Consider the following 19,095-nt stretch of genomic DNA (forward strand, 5'->3'; position numbering starts at 1 on the left):
GTAATATAATTTGCAAGCATCAAAGGCCAGAGGCTGCAGAGGTTTTGTTGTTCACATTCTGGTAGAAACAGTTTATTTGTGAGCATGACAAATCAGTTCTGTTGTCACATTTACCCTTATAAAATATCTGCATAATGTTGAACATAGCACGAAAGACTAACAAAAGCAACAAATAAAAATCCTAAGATTCCATTATTATCTGAATAATATCTGGCTAAATGTAAATTAATTGACAGACAATGGCTGCTAGTAAATTACATATCTGTGTAAAGCAGTTTACTATATTTCTAACAAACAACAGTATCCTCACTGATTTTCTCTGGCTCCTAAAATTAAATCGTAATCTCTGTGAAGCAGTGACTATGGCAGAAAAAAAGTTATCTGAATACAGTAAGATGTAGTTTATCACTTGCTTAATAATAAATAATTTATTTTGAATTGCTTGTTTTTTTCCATATGCAGGTACAGTTAAAAATAAATGGGTAATTTATAATCATTTTTAAAAAAAATATTTTTGGAATTTTAGAAGAATGATGAATTTTAGAATTTAGCAGTTAGGGATTTGTACTGGTATATTCTTTTACATTTCATGTATATTATATTTTAGATATTTCAATAAATACCTTAACCTCTTAAGGACATATGACGGAATTTTTCTGTCATAAAACAATTGAGCAAACTGAAAGCTGTGTCCTTAAAGGGTTAAAGGGGCAGTAAATCTACAAAATAATGTTATATAATTCTGCACATTTACTACGAAGTTCAGTTTTGCAGAACGCCGCTCCTGGCTCTACTGAGCGGGTCTGTTTTTTTCTAAGAGCATCACGGCGCGCTGTGTCCGTTCGCTCCATTAAACTGAATGCAACCCGCTCCCGCTCTGGTCTGGTAGCGGGAGCACGCTACATTCAGTTTAATGTTGTATAAAGTTGGCGCTCAGCTAATGTTATATAATTCTGAACTATGTGCAGAATCACATTATTTTGTAGGTTTACTGCCCCTTTAAACTGATGATAAACTCTCCCCTTTATAAAAACAGATCTAGCATGTTAATGACATTTTAGATGGAGTCTCATTCATCAGCTGTAATGAAGATGCGCTATAACTTACTTTTTAATATAGATATGAAACTCACCTTCCGTAACTCTTAGTTTTTAACCGTTTCTTTAAAGACCTTTGACCTACAATTAGATATAGTGTGTGACCGCGGTTTCAACCTTAAGGGTCTGAATATATATTGAATAATTGATTGCTACAGTAAGAATGTACTTTGGAGTCTTTAACTAACATCGACTAAAGCCTAAAGAGTATCTTAGCATCATGGAAAAAGTAGCTACAAAGCATCTGGGGTGCCAAGGTTGCTGACCGCTGCCTTAGTCTATAAAATCTAGCTTTAGTTAATATACTGTACTTATACGATTATCACATAACCATATTTGTTTAATCTGTGTATGAACCCTCATCTGGAGATTACTATGCACATTGTGTTGCCCATTTTTTTCATACACACACTTATCTTTGAAGTCTTATTTACTTCAGATTTTCTATCTTTATACCTTATTTGCTAGTTCATATCAAACTTTGGGTTAGCATTTATTGAATAGTGCTTTGGGTAAGGAAACAGTTAATATGTTCTTAATGGTGCAGCCAATCAGCCCCTTTGGGCCTTTTTTATGTTGTATGACACATATGTTACTCTATGATTACGGCAATGTAACACCGAAACACGTCAGTTCTTGTTTTTGAGCTGTATCTTTTTACTCTGGGCTACGTGCCCCAATAAAGCTGTTATTTTATTTTACATATGGCGGACTTTGGACTTTTTTCGTTGATGAAAATCAAATAACCCGCTCTCTGCTGTCTACTTCAAAAGTCAATTTTTCTGTGATCTAATGGTTTGAATTGTTCTCCAATCAGCGCTCTAGCTGCAACAAAGGTGCCATATGGGAATTGTGCTTATTGGACAACAATTTAAATCATTAGCTCACAGAAAAATTGACTTTTGAAGTGGGCAGCGGAACACAGGTATTTAAATTTTATAACTATTAAAAAATAAGTTATAGCGCAGCTTCATTACAACTGATGAATTAAACTCCATCTAAAATATCACTAACATTCGGGATCTGTTTTTATAAAGGGGAATGTTTACCATCACTTTAAGTAACAACCATAGCCTATTTTCCCTGATTTGCTCTGTATATGTTAAGATACAAAAGATTTTTTAATACATCAGTTCAATAATGCTCCTGTTTAAAGGGATAAGCCCAAATGCCTCTTAATGTAACCTCCGGTATGTGGGCCTAACTTCAGCCTACCACCAGTATTTAAACACTACGTATACTAAGATCGGTGGTTGTGGTGAGTATTGTTTCTGGAGACATAATTTTGCCATACAAGATACTGCTAATCCTCTGAGAAGGTGTGGTGTTTAAATACTTCACTCGCTCTCACAGGATATGTGTGTATGCCACTGAAAAACATTAATAACTGGTATTATAAGCATTTTTGCTAATGTAAGTATATTGCAAAAATGCTTCTATTGTAAATTGAAATGCACCAATGCACATTTCATTTTTGATCTTTCTATCCATTTAATGTGAAATTGATTTAATATTCTCTTTGCACTGTAGACACCAAGATGTGCATGTGTATATATATATATATATATATATATATATATATATATATATATATATGTATATGCATATATATATATATATATATATATATATACAGTACATATATAAATATACAGAATATATACATATACACACACACACATATATATATATATATATATATATATATATATATATATATATATATATATATATATATATATATATATATATATATACACACACACAAACATACACCTTCACACAGATCTCTTGAATATCGGGATATATTAATTCCCCATTCCTGTAGGTGTATTATTGCATGAATTTACTTAAAACAAATGTCTTAAAGCAAATGACTTAAAGAAAGGATAAAGTTGTCAAACTATTTTACTTCATCTTGAATTCAAATTAAATTTGCCCTCAAATCATCTCTGTCCAATTTAAAAGTCCCAGATCATCTTACAATGAAGGTAATTTGTCGTAGCCATCCTTTATATAATCTTGTAACCTTCGTTTCACAGTATAGCTAGTTTGCAGAAATGGTCAGGCAAGTAACAGTGGTGCTAAAGAGGTAAAACGCTTGAAAGAAAAATTTTAATTGAGCAAAAAAACAGGCAGCTTATATTCACATATTAAGTTCTACGTTTCTGATTAGTTTCCATTGCCAACACCTGCAGAAATAAAAGTTCACCATATGAATGATCATCATGCTGGTTTGTCATAAATATTTTCCTTAAAAAGCATTTGCATGCTGTTAGTTTGGTGGCTGAAAAAATAGCAATAAGAAAGATGGAGTGATTTAGTTCCCATGAGTTCAGTTCAGTTGGATGACTTTTAAGTGCAAGTAGATGTGTGTGCATAGATATTTATTATGCATATTATTTATATATGCAATGTCTATTCAGTCAAATCATTGTCATACTAAAGACAATTGCGTAATTAAAAACATTGTTAGACATTTGTACCATAATTGGTTTTTATATGACTGCCCCAAATAAAATGAATTATTAATTCGGCATGCATTCATTGAGAATAGATTTAAAAAACAAAAAACAAATGACATGCTGCAACACAAGATGGTACCTGATGAATCTTGTCCATTAGCATAAAATTGCTAATGCGTTACAATTTCAATTAAAAAAAAAAAATCCTAGGTTTAAGTATTTTTATTAGGAGACTAATACATCTAATTATGTGCAAATACACCTGGACTGTAATTAACCTATTTGCCAATGATATCACTGCTGCTAGTTGCATTATTATCAAGCTTTTAGCCAGAGTAATTTGTTTAGCGGGACATAAAGGTGGAATCTTTAACTGCTTCCATGCCATGATCCCCCCCACTGCAGGCCATGATCTGTGGTGCTGCCAAGGTTACAAAAGAGTGCCGATGATGTCACCACACATGTGCGTGGTGACATCATAGAAGGGATGGGACCATGAAGTGATAGGCGGTAAAGAAAGCTGGATGTGGGAGGTTGTTCAATCCCCTCGATCTCAGCTCCCTTATTAGCCACAGACCTCCAAGACCCCTAATTTGAAAGATGTGCCTGCTCTATCAAATAGTAGTGGAATTGGAAAACCATAAGATCCCAAAAAATTTTTAGAATGCAAAAACTAAAGAAAAAACATGGTATTTTGCTGGGCAATTTGACTTTATAGGCTCAGTAAAACAATCTGTTGAGTCTAGGGACACCTAATAAAGTTTATTTTATAGTAGACCCTCTCTTAAAAGCATATATGAATTTTGTCTGTAAGGTAAGGTGATCACTTGCAAGGAAAAAAAAGTACTGTACCGGCACAAAATAGTTCCCAAAAGCCTGTATGGGACACTATTTCCTATTTGGCTACCCTTGATGACAATTTAGTAAGGTGATCACAGTAACAGCAGTGGTAACCTGTCCATTTTTAACATTATTACTTTTAACAAAAATATACATTTCAAAGTCCATTAAAATAATTTTTTCGAAATAAGAATATTTACAAAATACTTATTTGAGTTCTTTGAGTCTTAGTCTTATCTGTTTTTGACACTAATAACTTTTCTTGAGCAAGTGATCCCCTGTTGTTCTGGCCACTGGCAACATTCTCCTGTTACGCATGTTCCATGTGCCAGCGATCGTGCACTGAGCGACATCAATGACTATATGAGTATGCACGACCGGAGACCTACTGCTGTACTATAGCAGTGTCTGAGCACAAAACCTAGAAGTATTTATTAAATACATGTTTGTTAACTCAAGTGTAGGAAAAAACATGCTTCTAACGGTATCTGAAAAACACTGGTAAATTACCTCTTTATGTCCCTTAAAGTGACATTAAACCCAAATTTTTTCTTTCATGATTTAGATAGAGAATGCAAATTTAAACAACTTTCTAATTTACTTCTATTATCTAATTTGCTTCATTCTCTTGACATTCTTTGCTGAAAAGCATATCTAGATAGGCACAGAACCTGCTGATTGGTGGATGCACACAGATGCCTCGTGTAATTGGCTCACCCATGTGCATTGCTATTTCTTAAACAAAGGATATCTAAAGAATGAAGCAAATTAGATAATTGAATCTCTATCTGAATCATGAAAGAAAAAAAAGGGGTTTAATGTTCCTTTAAGTAAAAAAAAAATTGCAGAGAAAATGGCCTTCTACCTACATTGGGTTGTTATATTTATATATACATATACATAGGAATTTTTCAAAGATCCGATTTATTTGGTAAGTGAAAAACCAGACGTTTCGGCTCTACCGTGAGCCTTTCTCAATGGTATACAGCTCCGGTCTGTATACCATTGAGAAAGGCTCACGGTAGAGCCGAAACGTCTGGTTTTTCACTTACCAAATAAATCGGATCTTTGAAAAATTCCTGCGTGCCGGCTGTTCTTGGATCTTACTAGACAACGGAGGCCGTCCGTTGGATCCAGTTCTATTTTACTGAATGTACTTTTCTCTGCTGAGCACCAGGTGGATGTTATATTGGCGAGTGCCGTTTCCCACAACCTACTTGTATATACATATTCATATATATCTATGTACACATACATACACTATTATTATATTGTTTAAATTTAAAAATGCAATCAAAATTAAAAAAGTAAAAACAAAAAGGTCTAAATATTGCAGCTAGCACAAACAGCAATGTTAGCATCCACTACACCACATAGAAGGGGTACTTTTAGTTTTAATGGTACAGGGGAAAGAAAGAACATCGGATAATTGGTACCTGCGTTTTTATAATACGACTGCGTGTCTAGCAGTGAGATGATACCTTTGAAGCTGCACATATAAAAAAATGACTGTAGCATTCTGTATTGCAGCAGGTTATTGTTCACCAGGTGTAAATTATTAAAATAAAATAAACATTTGAATTCTCTGAGCAGTAGCAAAGCGGAACTAGGCAGCAAAATGTGACTGAAATGCTATGGTCACTTTTTCATCACATTATGTGCGCTGTGGCTCTGAAGAATTATTAAAATGACCCAAGACCAAACGTGAAGGAAGAGAAAAAGGAAACCCTCATCACCCAAATCCATGCTGTTTCATGTGATGGGAAAGGTTTTAATGTTTTATTGCCAGGTTATTAAAAAAATAATACCGTTGGCAGATTGACTACAGGCATCTTTTTCAAAGAAGAGCTATGCTTTAAATGGTTCTTTGAACTAAAAAGCGGAAAGAGACTTTTCTTGATGCTCGGCTTCTCAGAATCAGTGGAGTCTGTCTGGAATATAAGACACACAAACTAATTGCACAGACATAATATAATAATAGTAATAATCATACTTATATATATCGTTATTATGTCCTAACAGCACTTATACATTTATATTTAATAAAGATAAAATTGGAGGTCATTAAAATGAAATGATGGATTTGAGTTTCTCTTTAAATACTTTCAGTGAGGAAGCCTCTCAGACTGTTCTATGCAGTGAGTTGTTAGTAATATTCACTTTAGTGGCGAGAATTTACCGGTCTAGAATAAAAGTATGTTTTGTTATCATGCGGATGCCCTTTATGAGAGCTGAAGCAGTTGTCCAAATCAGCCATTGAACAGTTTACCCCTAATGATGTGAAAATGTAACGTAGTGCTTTAGTTTGCTATGGCATTTCAATACTTTATGAGCAAGTCTGTTTGACATGAAAATCAAAATTAAATGTTCATGGTTTCAATGGGGGATGCAAATTTAAGAGACTTTACAATTATTCTCTATTATAAAAGATATTTTGCTGTCTTGGTAACCTTTGTTGAAAAGCATACCTAAGTAAGCTGGGAACAAGCTGGTGATTCATGACTTTGCACTATATTTAGAAAGCTCCCAGTAATGTATTGCTGCATTGCAGCTAATGTGTTTAACCACTTTGCAAGGTTTAAACGCACAGCTATATGCACGCAATTGTGCAATAATAAATACATAAATGCTTTTAAACATTAGTGGGGTGGGTGCACTTATGTCCCCTTAAAGGGACAGTCTACAACCAGAATTTTTATTTTTAACCCCTTCACACAAAACTACGTATATATACGTCGTGCAGTACTTTGGCTATCGTACCGCATGACGTATATATATGTCGTCACTTCAGGATGCTCCAGCATTCTTGGCTGTAAAGTCACAGCCGAGATCTGGAGCTCCTGAAGCTTCAGGCATATCCCGCATATGGAGCCGGAGCACGATCGGTGCTCCGCCTCCATATGAGGGCAGATGCCTGATCGTTACAGACAGTGACACTGTATTCTGCTGGAGCCGGTGGGAGGTGTGGGCAGGAGTTGGGTGGGCGGCCCAGCAGGGGAGGCGGGAGGGAGCGGGAGGAAGTGGGAGGGGCCCTATGCTACGAAAAGGGAAAAGAAAACAAAGAAATGGGGCAGCTAGGCAGAAAAGGGGATTTGGGGGTGTGGGAGCCCCCTAACTGAAGATCGCAGGTGGGGGGAAGTGGGGACTACAAATTAAAAAAATATTAAAAAAAAAACGTTTTTTATAGGTACTGGCAGACAGCTGCCAGTACCTAAGATGGTGGCAATAGTTAGAGCAGGGGAGGTTTAGATAGCGGTTTTAGGTGGTGGTGGGGGGGGGTAAGGGAAGTTTGCGGTTAAGGGCAATCCTACACTGCAGAAAACAAACAAAAAAATAATAAAAAAAATATATACAGGTAGCCCTCAGTTTACGCCGGGGTTAGGTTCCAGAAGGAATGGAGGTAAATCGAAGCCATTGTAAATTGAAACCCAGCTTATAATGTAAGTCAATGGGAAGTGAGGGAGTTAGGTTCCAGGCCCCTCTAAAAATTGATGTAAGTAACACCTAATATATTATTTTTAAAGCTTTGAAATGAAGACTTTAAATGCTAAACATCATTATAAACCTAATTAAATAATCACACAACAGACTGTATCATCAAACTAAGTTTAATGAACAAAAACATTTTTTACTTGCATTTTTCTGCAAACAGTTCTCTGCATTGTTAGCATGTTAGATAATATTGGGTCGGCACCTATTCAATGCATTTCAATCTGGATTGATTAAGCAGTTAGGTACCCTCACCTCAAGCAGCTGGACAGGAAGATAATAGGGTTGTGGCTGCTAGATCTTGTTGCTTTGAAAGCTGCTCAATAACTAAGGTCTGTTCTGTGGACACAGATTAATTTCAGTCTGCTAAGCTTGCATAACTTTGCTGCAACACAAGCGGACAGCTCCACCTACTGGCTATTTTAATTAGTGCACTGCTTTTTAATGCTTTTCAATAGCAGTCACATGACTGAAAAAAAAGGTTGTTATTCTGAAACGGTGCAAATTGAACCGGCTTAAACCGAGGGCCACCTGTATATATTTTTTTATTGTCAGACTGTCTGCAAGTACTTAAGATGGGGGTGACCAGTGGGGTTGAGAAGAGAGCTGTTTGTGAGGGATCAGATAGGGATCAGGGGGTGGGGAGTTTCAAGTAGGAGACTAATCTCTACACTAAAGCTAACATTAACCTTTTAAGCTACCTAATTAACCCCTTCACTGCCGGGAATAATACAAGTGTGGTGCACAGAGGCATTTAGCCGTTGTTCTAATTAACAAAAAGCAATACCAAAGCCATATATGTCTGCTATTTCTGAACAAAGGAGATCCCAGAGAAACTTTTACAAACATTTGTGCCATGATTGTACAAGCAGTATGTAAATAATTTCTGTGAGAAACCCAAAGTTTGTGAAAAAAGTACCAATTTTTTTTATTTTATTTGGCAGTGAAATGGTGGCAAGGAATATACCAAAATGGGCCTAGATCAATAACTGGGTTGTCTACTTAAAATATATATATAGATTTGATAGGTAAATAAAACAAACAAACAGGGCTCTATTTCTGTTTAAAGGGACAGTCAACACTAGAATTTTTGTTGTTTAAAAAGAAAGATAATCCCTTTATTACCCATTCCCCAGTTTTGCATAACCAACACAGTTATAATAATACACGTTTTACCTCTGTAATTATCTTGTAGCTAAGCCCCCTTATTTCAGTTCTTTTGACAGACATGCAGTTTAGCCAATCAGTGCTCACTCCTAGGTCACTTTACGTGCATGAGCTCAATGTTATCTATATGAAACATGTGAACTAATGCCCTCTAGTGGTCAAAATGTATTCAGATTAGAGGCAGTCTTCAAGGTCTAAGAAATTAGCATATGAACCTCCTAGTTTTAGCTTTCAATTAAGAATACCGAGAGAACAAAGCAAAATTGGTGATAAAAGTAAATTTGGAAGTTGTTTAAAATTGCATGCCCTATTTAAAACATGAAAGTTTTTTTTGGACTTGACTGTCCCTTTAAATGAAGTGAAATGCTAAAAATGCTCTGGTATTTTGGGCAAGATTTTGTCTGGAAGTCCCGGTAGTGAAAGGGTTAAAAAGATATATAATCTATTTATTCCCCACTTTTGCATAACTGACACAGTTATATTAATATACGTTTTACCTCTGTGATTACCTTGTATCCAAGCCGTTGCAGACTGCCCCCTTATCTCAGTTCTTTTGACAGACGTGCATTTTAGCAAATCAGGGCAGACTCCTAGGTAACTCCAGGGGCATGAGCACAATTTTTACCTATATGGCACATGAACTAACGGCTAGGGTTGCCACCCGTCCCTTAAAATACAGAACACTTATAAGTTACACATGCTGCAGGGAGGAATATGAATAGTGCTTTCCAGAAACACAATACATGTTCCTCCCTGCAGCATGTTTAACTCATAAGTGTCCAGGAAAACATGGCTGAGGTGGCAACCCTAATTAACGCCCTCTAGTTATAAAAAAAATGTCAAAATGCATTCAGAAAAAAGGCGGCCTTCAAGGGCTAAGAAATTAGCATATGAGCCTACCTAGGTTTAGCTTTCAACTAAGAATACCAAGAGAACACAGCAATATTGATGATAAAAGTAAATTGGAAAGTTTAAAATGACATGCCCTATCTGAATCATGAAAGTTTATTTTTGACTAGACTGTCCTTTTAAGTCACCTAAGTTACCTCTGCAATAAATCTTGAAAATCTTATTTTTGTATATTCAAACTGGGTAAACTCACAAAAGCTATGAGAAGCAGACATTTTTTTTTTTTTTTTTTGCAGATCTAAACTTACGCAAAATGTACACAGCCAATGCAAAAGGCACACCTGGTAACTAATTGGTTAAATACTGGTGATCACTACCTTGCGTGTTTCAGTGCAGGCTTTTTTCACTTTAATAATACCAGTTCATGATCACTTTCATATCATTTGTACTAACATTTAATTAACATTTTTTAAATATTCAAACACTTAATTGCAAGTATGCATACATAGTCAGATGGTTATATTAGTGAAGGTTTCACAGTTAATATTCCTAATAATTTGTACAGTCATATAAACCAAGAACCCAACAAACTTTAGCAAATACACTAACAATTTACAAAAAAGGCAAAAAGACATATATTTATATAATAGTAATATAGTTATTATAATTTGTTTCAGTATTCTTTCTCAGAAAACTTAGAATAAATTCCCTTTAACATAAGATAAATACTTGAGTTCAACTAAAATAGGTTCATGACAAGAACTTGTCACTTAGGTAGTGATGGTATTTGTCACATGGGTCCTTATAATTAGCATGTAGGGCACCAATTAAAAACGTTAAATATATTTTTGCATAAAAAAACATAATTTATGCTTACCTGACAAATTTATTTCTCTTGTGGTGTATCCAGTCCACGGATCATCCATTACTTGTGGGATATTCTCCTTCCCAACAGGAAGCTGCAAGAGGACCACCCACAGCAGAGCTGTCTATATAGCTCCTCCTCTCCCTGCCACCTCCAGTCATTCGACCGAAGACAAGCAAGAGAAAGGGGAAACCATAAGGTGCAGTGGTGACTGAAGTTTAAAAATAAAATATACCTGCCTTAAAATGACAGGGCGGGCCGTGGACTGGATACACCACAAGAGAAATAAATTTATCAGGTAAGCATAAATTATGTTTTCTCTTGTAAGGTGTATCCAGTCCACGGATCATCCATTACTTGTGGGATACCAATACCAAAGCTATAGGACACGGATGAAGGGAGGGACAAGGCAGGTACTTAAACGGAAGGTACCACTGCCTGCAAAACCTTTCTCCCAAAAATAGCCTCCGAAGAAGCAAATAAAAACACCACATCTCTAGCTACTTCCTTTCTTGTCGAGAGCTGCAAGAGAATGACTGGAGGTGGCAGGGAGAGGAGGAGCTATATAGACAGCTCTGCTGTGGGTGGTCCTCTTGCAGCTTCCTGTTGGGAAGGAGAATATCCCACAAGTAATGGATGATCCGTGGACTGGATACACCTTACAAGAGAAAAGGTTATGGTAATTTTAAAACTACCAGGCAGTGCATGAATGTGCAAAAGTCTGTGGGTCACACACACTGTTACCTCTAAGGCTGGTTTTGTGAGCAGCCCAGCAGTGAAACAGTTAACTAGAGCAATTAGCAAACACTACACTATGCAGACTGCAAGGTGTGATTCCCTTATTAACTGTTTCATTGCTGGGCTGCTCACAAAACTGGCCTTAGAGGGAACACTGGTCACACAGATATACATAATCAGTTAAAGGGACACTGAACCCACATTTTTTTCTTTCGTGATTCAGACAGAGCATGCAATTTTAAGCAACTTTCTAATTTACTCCTATTATCAATTTTTCTTCGTTCTCTTGCTATCTTTATTTGAAAAAGAAGGCATCTAAGCTTTTTTTGGTTTAGGACTCTGGACAGCACTTTTTTTTTATTGGTGGTTGTTCACCAAAAATGGGCCGGCATCTAAACTTTCATTCTTGCATTTCAAATAAAAATACCAAGAGAATAAAGAAAATTTGATAACAGGAGTAAATCAGAAAGTTGCTTAAAATTTCATGCTCTATCTATCTGAATCACGAAAGAAAAAATTTGGGTTCAGTGTCGCTTTAAGTACTGAATTGCAAAATAGCTACATAAAATGTTTCTTATAAGCATTTAAAACTTCCCTTTTGTCAATAAAACTTGAAGGATTTTGCTACCTGGGTTAGACCTGGAAAAGCCTCTTGAATATTGTTTATCATATTATTATTTTTTTTTTTGCTGTTGCCAGCCATGAACAAATAAAAAGGACCCCCCCCCCCCATTGCTCCCCTAGTAATCACTGTGTGTCATGTTGCAGAGCCAGATAAACTACCGAAAGTTACAAGATGCAATAGGATCCAACTTAGTTAGAGAGGTGCTTACGGGACATTCGTTAAACATTAAAATATAAAAGAAGCTTTTTTGACACATTTTATTAAGCTTGCACATTTCAGTAATACGTATTATGAATGTTAAATAAGGAGTAGTAATGTTTTGTTAGTTTTTTTACTTTTCTTCCCAGCCAAATGAAGTCACTTTTTTGTGTTATGCCTATTTGTCACTGCTTTCTCTTTTAGTAGTGGTCACTATTTTTTTTATTAAGCTGGTGACAAAGGTTGTGTTTTGTAAGGATCTGCAGCTTTTTAAAGGGACACTGAACCCAATTTTTTTCTTTCAGGATTCAGATAGAGCATGACATTTTAATCAACTTTCTAATTTACTTCTATTATCAATTTGTCTGCGTTCTTTTGCTATCTTTATTTTAAAAGCAGGAATGTAAATCTTAGCAGCCAGCCCATTTTAGGTTCAGCACCATGGATAGCGCTTGCTTATTGGTGGATTACATTTACCCACCAATAAGCAAGCATAAGACAGGTTCTCAACCAAAAATGGGCTGGCTCCTATGCATCACATTCCTGATTTTTAAATAAAGATAGCAAGAGAACAAAGACAAATTGATAATAGGAGTAAATTAGAAAGTTGCTTAAAATTGCATGCTCTATCTGAATTATGAAAGAAAAAATTTGGGTTTAGTGTCCCTTTAATGCAGTCCAGTTTCCATGTAGACAAACACACAAATACTGTTCTGAAATATCCTATAGCTGATGCAGCATACAACTATTAGCTAATGAGGATACAATGTTTACAATAGTGTGCTTAGACTCCTATGCATTATTTGGAAATTCTCTAGCAGAATTGTATTTATAAAGACTCACCATTATATCAGGTCACAAAAACTTAACACATTGCCTCATTGTTTCCATAAACATTTGCAAGAAGAGATCATCTTCACCTATGTGAATCTCTTTTTTTTAAACTTTCTGTTATGATCATCACACCCTATTCAATTTAAAGTATGCACGTAAGCTCTTTACGGAGTTCTGAGGTAGGGATCAGTGAATGTCTGTATTATTCCATTTAAATAGTAGAATGAATATTCTTTCACATTGATATGCTGATGCCTGTATGGGTTTAAATACCACCTGAGAGATGTTTTGATACCATTTTATTTTAGAGTCATAGGCAAAGAGAATGGACAGCCTTTATCTATGAAACAAGATCTCAGGTGATAACTGGTCCCCCAAATCTAGTTCCCACAGTTTAGCCAGGAAGTGATAACATGTTTTTTTAATGCAAGAGACTTCCTATTGTAAAGAGCAGACATGCATTTTTTCGTTATTTGTTCAAAAAATGAATAGCAAATGTAACCCTTTCGTGACAGGGTTAAAGTGCCTACATCGGAACAACTGTTTCAATTATTGGATCGTATCTGGGGGGCGTCCCTACAATCCTAGGAACGCCCTCCAGACCTCGATTAAATCCTTGAAGCACAGAAGGCTTCAGGACAGCCGTTAGTTATGACGTTCTATTCCGTCATAATGGCTTTAAAGCCCAGTCTAATTATGACGGAATAGAACGTCATAACGGCTTTAAAAGGTTAAACACATGTTCCCATTATTTGTTCATTAACAAATAAACAAAGGAACAAACACAAAATGTGCGCATTTGTTCATTTATTCGTTGACATATGTCTCTACTAGATAGAAAATTTTATTAATGAGTTAATGTACAAATCCACACATTTTGTATTTGTTCGTTCGTTCGTACATTTTGTTAATTTGTAAATAAAAATCCTGAAACTTCAGTCATATTCATTATTCATTTTTAAACAAATAGTAAAAAAAGCATGTCTAGTAAATAGCATGTGTTATACTCTTTAATCCTTTGTTCTTTCAACTAGAAGAAGTAGAATGCATGAAGAAAACATAGATGTTACATTTACAGGAGAAACTTAATTATTCCATAATTCAACTGAGTTATATTTAACGAGGTATATCTGCCATCCTAAAACTTTGGTCAGCAGAAGGCCTTAGCCATGTAGACTTTCTGGATTATGTATTTTTTATTGCAACCCATTATCATCTATATTTATGCATTAAGTAGGCTGACCATATTGCCGCTTTAAGAAGGAACACATATGAAAAATACATATGTCAGGGTTCTTATACAAAACATTTCTTTAAACAGCCCTGAAAAAAGTCCTGACATATGTATTTTTCATATGTGTCCCTTTTTAAAGCGGCAATATGATCAGCCTAGCATTAAGGCAGTTGGGCTACCCTTAATAATACTATTTGTAACAAATCAGACCCCCCCTAAAAAGAGGATAAATAATGACCTTTCTATTTATTCTGCATCTATGCTTAACCCCTTAATGACCGGACCATTTTTCAATTTTCTTACCCTTAATGACAATGGCTATTTTTACATTTCTGCAGTGTTTGTGTTTAGCTGTAATTTTCCTCTTACTCGTTTACTTTACCCACACATACTATATACCGTTTTTCTCGCCATTAAATGGACTTTCTAAAGATACCATTATTTTCATCATATCTTATAATTTACTATAAGAAAAATATAAAATATGAGGAAAAAATTGAAAAAAAACACACTTTTTCTAACTTTGACCCCCAAAATCTGTTACACATCTACAACCACCAAAAACACCCATTCTAAATAGTTTCTAAATTTTGTCCCGAGTTTAGAACTACCCAATGTTTACATGTTCTTTGCTTTTTTTGCAAGTTATAGGGCAATAAGTACAAGTAGCACTTTGCTATTTCCAAAACATTTTTTTTCAAAATTAGCGCTAGTTACATTGGGACACTGATATCTTTCAGGAATCCCTGAATATCCCTTGACATGTATATATTTATATTTAGAAGACATCCCAAAGCATTGATCTAGGCCCATTTTGGTATATTTCATGCCACCATTTCACCGCCAAATACGATCAAATAAAAAAAAAACTTAAATTTTTCACAATTTTAGGTTTCTCACTGAAATTATTTACAAACAGCTTGTGCAATTATGGCACAAATGGTTGTAAATGCTTCTCTGGGATCCCCTTTGTTCAGAAATAGCAGACATATATGGCTTTGGTGTTGCTTTTGGTAATAATAAGGCCGTTAAATACTGCTGCGCACCACACTTATAATATGCCCAGCAGTTAAGGGGTTAATTAGGTAGCTTGTGGGGTTAATTTTTAGCTTTAGTGTAGAGATCAGCCTCCCACCTGACACATCCCACCCCCTGATCCCCCCCTGACCCCCCTCAAACAGCTCTCTTCCCTCCCCACCTCACAATTGTCACCGCCATCTTAAGTACTGGCAGAAAGTCTGCCAGTACTGAAATAAAAATAATGTATTTTATTTTTTATTTTTTTTTGTCATACAGTCTGCAGTGATGGATCCCCCCTTACCCCACAACTTCCCTGATCCCCCCATACATCTCTCTAACCCTCCCACTCTATTTGCCGCCATCTTGGGTACTGGCAGCAGTCTGCCAGTACCCAATTTGCCCCCCAAAATAGTTTTTTTTTTAACTTTTTTAATCTAATATTTGTTTTCTGTAGTGTAGCTGGCCCCCCTAAATAATGTACATCCCTCCCCCTCCCAGATCCCTTACTAAAGAACAGAGATGCCCCTGCATCTACATCGATATTTTTTTTTTACCAAGTGGGCTGCATATTTTAATCGAGGTCTGGAGGGCGTTCCTAGGATTGTAGGGACGCCCCCCAGATACGATCCAATAATTGAAACAGTTGTTCCGATGTAGGCACTTTAACCCTGTCACGAAAGGGTTACATTTGCTATTCATTTTTTGAACAAATAACGAAAAAATGCATGTCTGCTCTTTACAATAGGAAGTCTCTTGCATTAAAAAAACATGTTATCACTTCCTGCACTTCAGACAACAGAGGACGTACCAGGTACGTCAACTGTCATTAAGGGAAGTTTTTTCAATGACATACCTGGTATGTCCTCTGTCATTAAGGGGTTAAAGGGACACTGAACCCATTTTTTTTAATTTTATGATTCAGAAAGAGCATGCAATTTTAAGCAACTTTCTAATTTACTTCTATTATCAATTTTTCTTCATTCTCTTGTTATCTTTATTTGAAAAAGAAGGCATCTAAGCTATTTGTTTGGTTCAGCACCCGGGAAAGCACTTGTTCATTGGTAGATGAATTTATCCACCAATCAGCAAGAACAACCCAGGTTGTTCACCAAAAATGGGCCGGCATCTAAACTTACATTCTTGCATTTCAAATAAAGATACCAAGAGAATGAAGAGAATTTGATAATAGGAGTAAATTAGAAAGTTGCTTAAAATTGCATGCTCTATCTGAATCACTAAAGAAAAAATTTGGGTTCAGTGTCCCTTTAAAATGAATGATATCAAGATAGGGACATGTATAGCGTAATTTATATATTTTTTCACTTCCCATTGGAAAATATTATGTTAGGGCTACTTAAATGGATCTTTCCAAATAATGTAAAATAAAAAGACAAATAAGACGTCTATTTGAATGTTTGAGTTTGTTATAGTAAATGATAGATCTGTGGTGTGGTGCATAATTTACTGTGAGAGATTACCAGCTTTCCATTTTGTGAGCATTCATTTTACATCCCAATAACAATACAGATACGGCAATTGAATCGATCATTGGTTTAGTAATGGAGAAGGCAATTTGTGAAGACTCCTAACTATATTTAGGTAAGCATAAATTATGTTTTCTCTTGTTAGGTGTATCCAGTCCACGGATCATCCATTACTTGTGGGATACCAATACCAAAGCTAAAGTACACGGATGAAGGGAGGGACAAGGCAGGTACTTAAATGGAAGGGGCCACTGCCTGTAGAACCTTTCTCCCAAAAATAGCCTCCGAAGAAGCAAAAGTATCAAATTAGTAAAATTTTCAAAAGGTATGAAGCGAAGACCAAGTCGCCGCTTTGCAAATCTGTTCAACAGAAGCCTCATTTTTAAAGGCCCAGGTGGAAGCCACAGCTCTAGTAGAATGAGCTGTAATCCTTTCAGGGGGCTGCTGTCCAGCAGTCTCATAGGCTAAGCGTATTACGCTCCGAAGTCAAAAAGAAAGAGAGGTTGCCGAAGCCTTTTGACCTCTCCTCTGTCCAGAGTAAACAACAAACAGGGAAGATGTTTGACGAAAATCTTTAGTCGCTTGTAAGTAAAACTTTAAAGCACGGACTACGTCCAAATTATGTAAAAGACGTTCCTTCTTTGAAGAAGGATTAGGACACAATGATGGAACAACAATCTCTTGATTGATATTCTTGTTGGAAACTACCTTAGGTAAAAACCCAGGTTTTGTATGCAGAACTACTTTGTATGGAAAATCAGATAAGGAGAATCACATTGTAAAGCTGATAACTCAGAGACTCTACGAGCCGAGGAAATAGCCATCAAAAACAGAACTTTCCAAGATAAAAGTTTGATATCAATGGAATGAAGGGGTTCAAACGGAACTCCTTGAAGAACCTTAAGAACCAAGTTTAAGCTCCATGGAGGAGCAACAGGTTTAAACACAGGCTTAATTCTAACCAAAGCCTGACAAAATGCCTGGACGTCTGGAACCTCTGCCAGACGCTTGTGCAAAAGGATAGACAGAGCAGAAATCTGTCCCTTTAAAGAACTAGCTGATAATCCTTTATCCAAACCCTCTTGGAGAAAGGACAATATCCTAGGAATCCTAACCTTACTCCATGAGTAATTCTTGGATTCACACCAATGAAGATATTTGCGCCATATCTTATGGTAGATTTTCCTGGTTACAGGCTTTCATGCCTGTATTAAGGTATCAATGACTGACTCGGAGAAGCCACGCCTTGATAAAATCAAGCGTTCAATCTCCAGGCAGTCAGTCTCAGAGAAATTAGATTTGGATGATTGAAAGGATCTTGTAGTAGAAGGTCTTGTCTCATAGGCAGAGGCCAAGGTGGAAAGGATGACATGTCCACCAGGTCTGCATACCAGGTCCTGCGTGGCCACGCAGGCGCGATCAAGATCACCGATGATCTCTCCTGTTTGATTTTGGCAATCAGTCGAGGGAGCAGAGGAAACGGTGGAAACACATAAGCCAGGTTGAAGAACCACGGTGCTGCTAGAGCATCTATCAGCGTCGCTTCTGGGTCCCTGGACCTGGATCCGTAACAAGGAAGCTTGGCGTTCTGGCGAGACGCCATGAGATCCAATTCTGGTGTGCCCCAACGATGAACCAATTGAGCAAACACCTCCGGATTGAGTTCCCACTCCCCCGGATGAAAAGTCTGACGACTTAGAAAATCCGCCTCCCAGTTCTCTACACCTGGGATATGGATCGCTGATAGATGGCAAGAGTGAGTCTCTGCCCAGCGAATTATCTTGGAGACTTCTAACATCGCTAGGGAGCTCCTGGTCCCCCCTTGATGGTTGATGTAAGCCACAGTCGTGATGTTGTCCGACTGAAATCTGATGAACCTCAGGGTTGCTAACTGAGGCCAAGCTAGAAGAGCATTGAATATTGCTCTTAACTCCAGAATATTTATTGGGAGGAGTTTCTCCTCCTGAGTCCACGATCCCTGAGCCTTCAGGGAATTCCAGACTGCACCCCAACCTAGAAGGCTGGCATCTGTTGTTACAATTGTCCAATCTGGCCTGCGAAAGGTCATACCTTTGGACAGATGGATCCAAGATAGCCACCAGAGAAGAGAATCTCTGGTCTCTTGATCCAGATTTAGCAGAGGGGACAAATCTGTGTAATCCCCATTCCACTGACTGAGCATGCATAATT

General features: G+C 36.7%; 1 protein-coding gene across 11 annotated transcripts in view; it reads right to left on the reverse strand.

Moving 5' to 3' along the window:
• Window positions 1-19,095, reverse strand: part of CDKL5 (cyclin dependent kinase like 5) — a 1,071,204-nt gene that overhangs the window by 33,216 nt on the left and 1,018,893 nt on the right. For 10 of the 11 annotated variants that reach the window (XM_053706416.1, XM_053706410.1, XM_053706408.1 and 7 more), the window contains one exon: window positions 6,211-6,333. The exons of the other annotated variant lie outside the window; for it this stretch is intronic. In XM_053706416.1, the coding sequence (XP_053562391.1) occupies window positions 6,211-6,333 (123 nt within the window). The remainder of the gene's footprint in view (window positions 1-6,210; window positions 6,334-19,095) is intronic. 11 annotated transcript variants of the gene reach the window in all.

This window comes from Bombina bombina, chromosome 3 (assembly GCF_027579735.1).
Source record: "Bombina bombina isolate aBomBom1 chromosome 3, aBomBom1.pri, whole genome shotgun sequence".
Classification (NCBI taxonomy): Eukaryota; Metazoa; Chordata; class Amphibia; order Anura; family Bombinatoridae; genus Bombina; species Bombina bombina.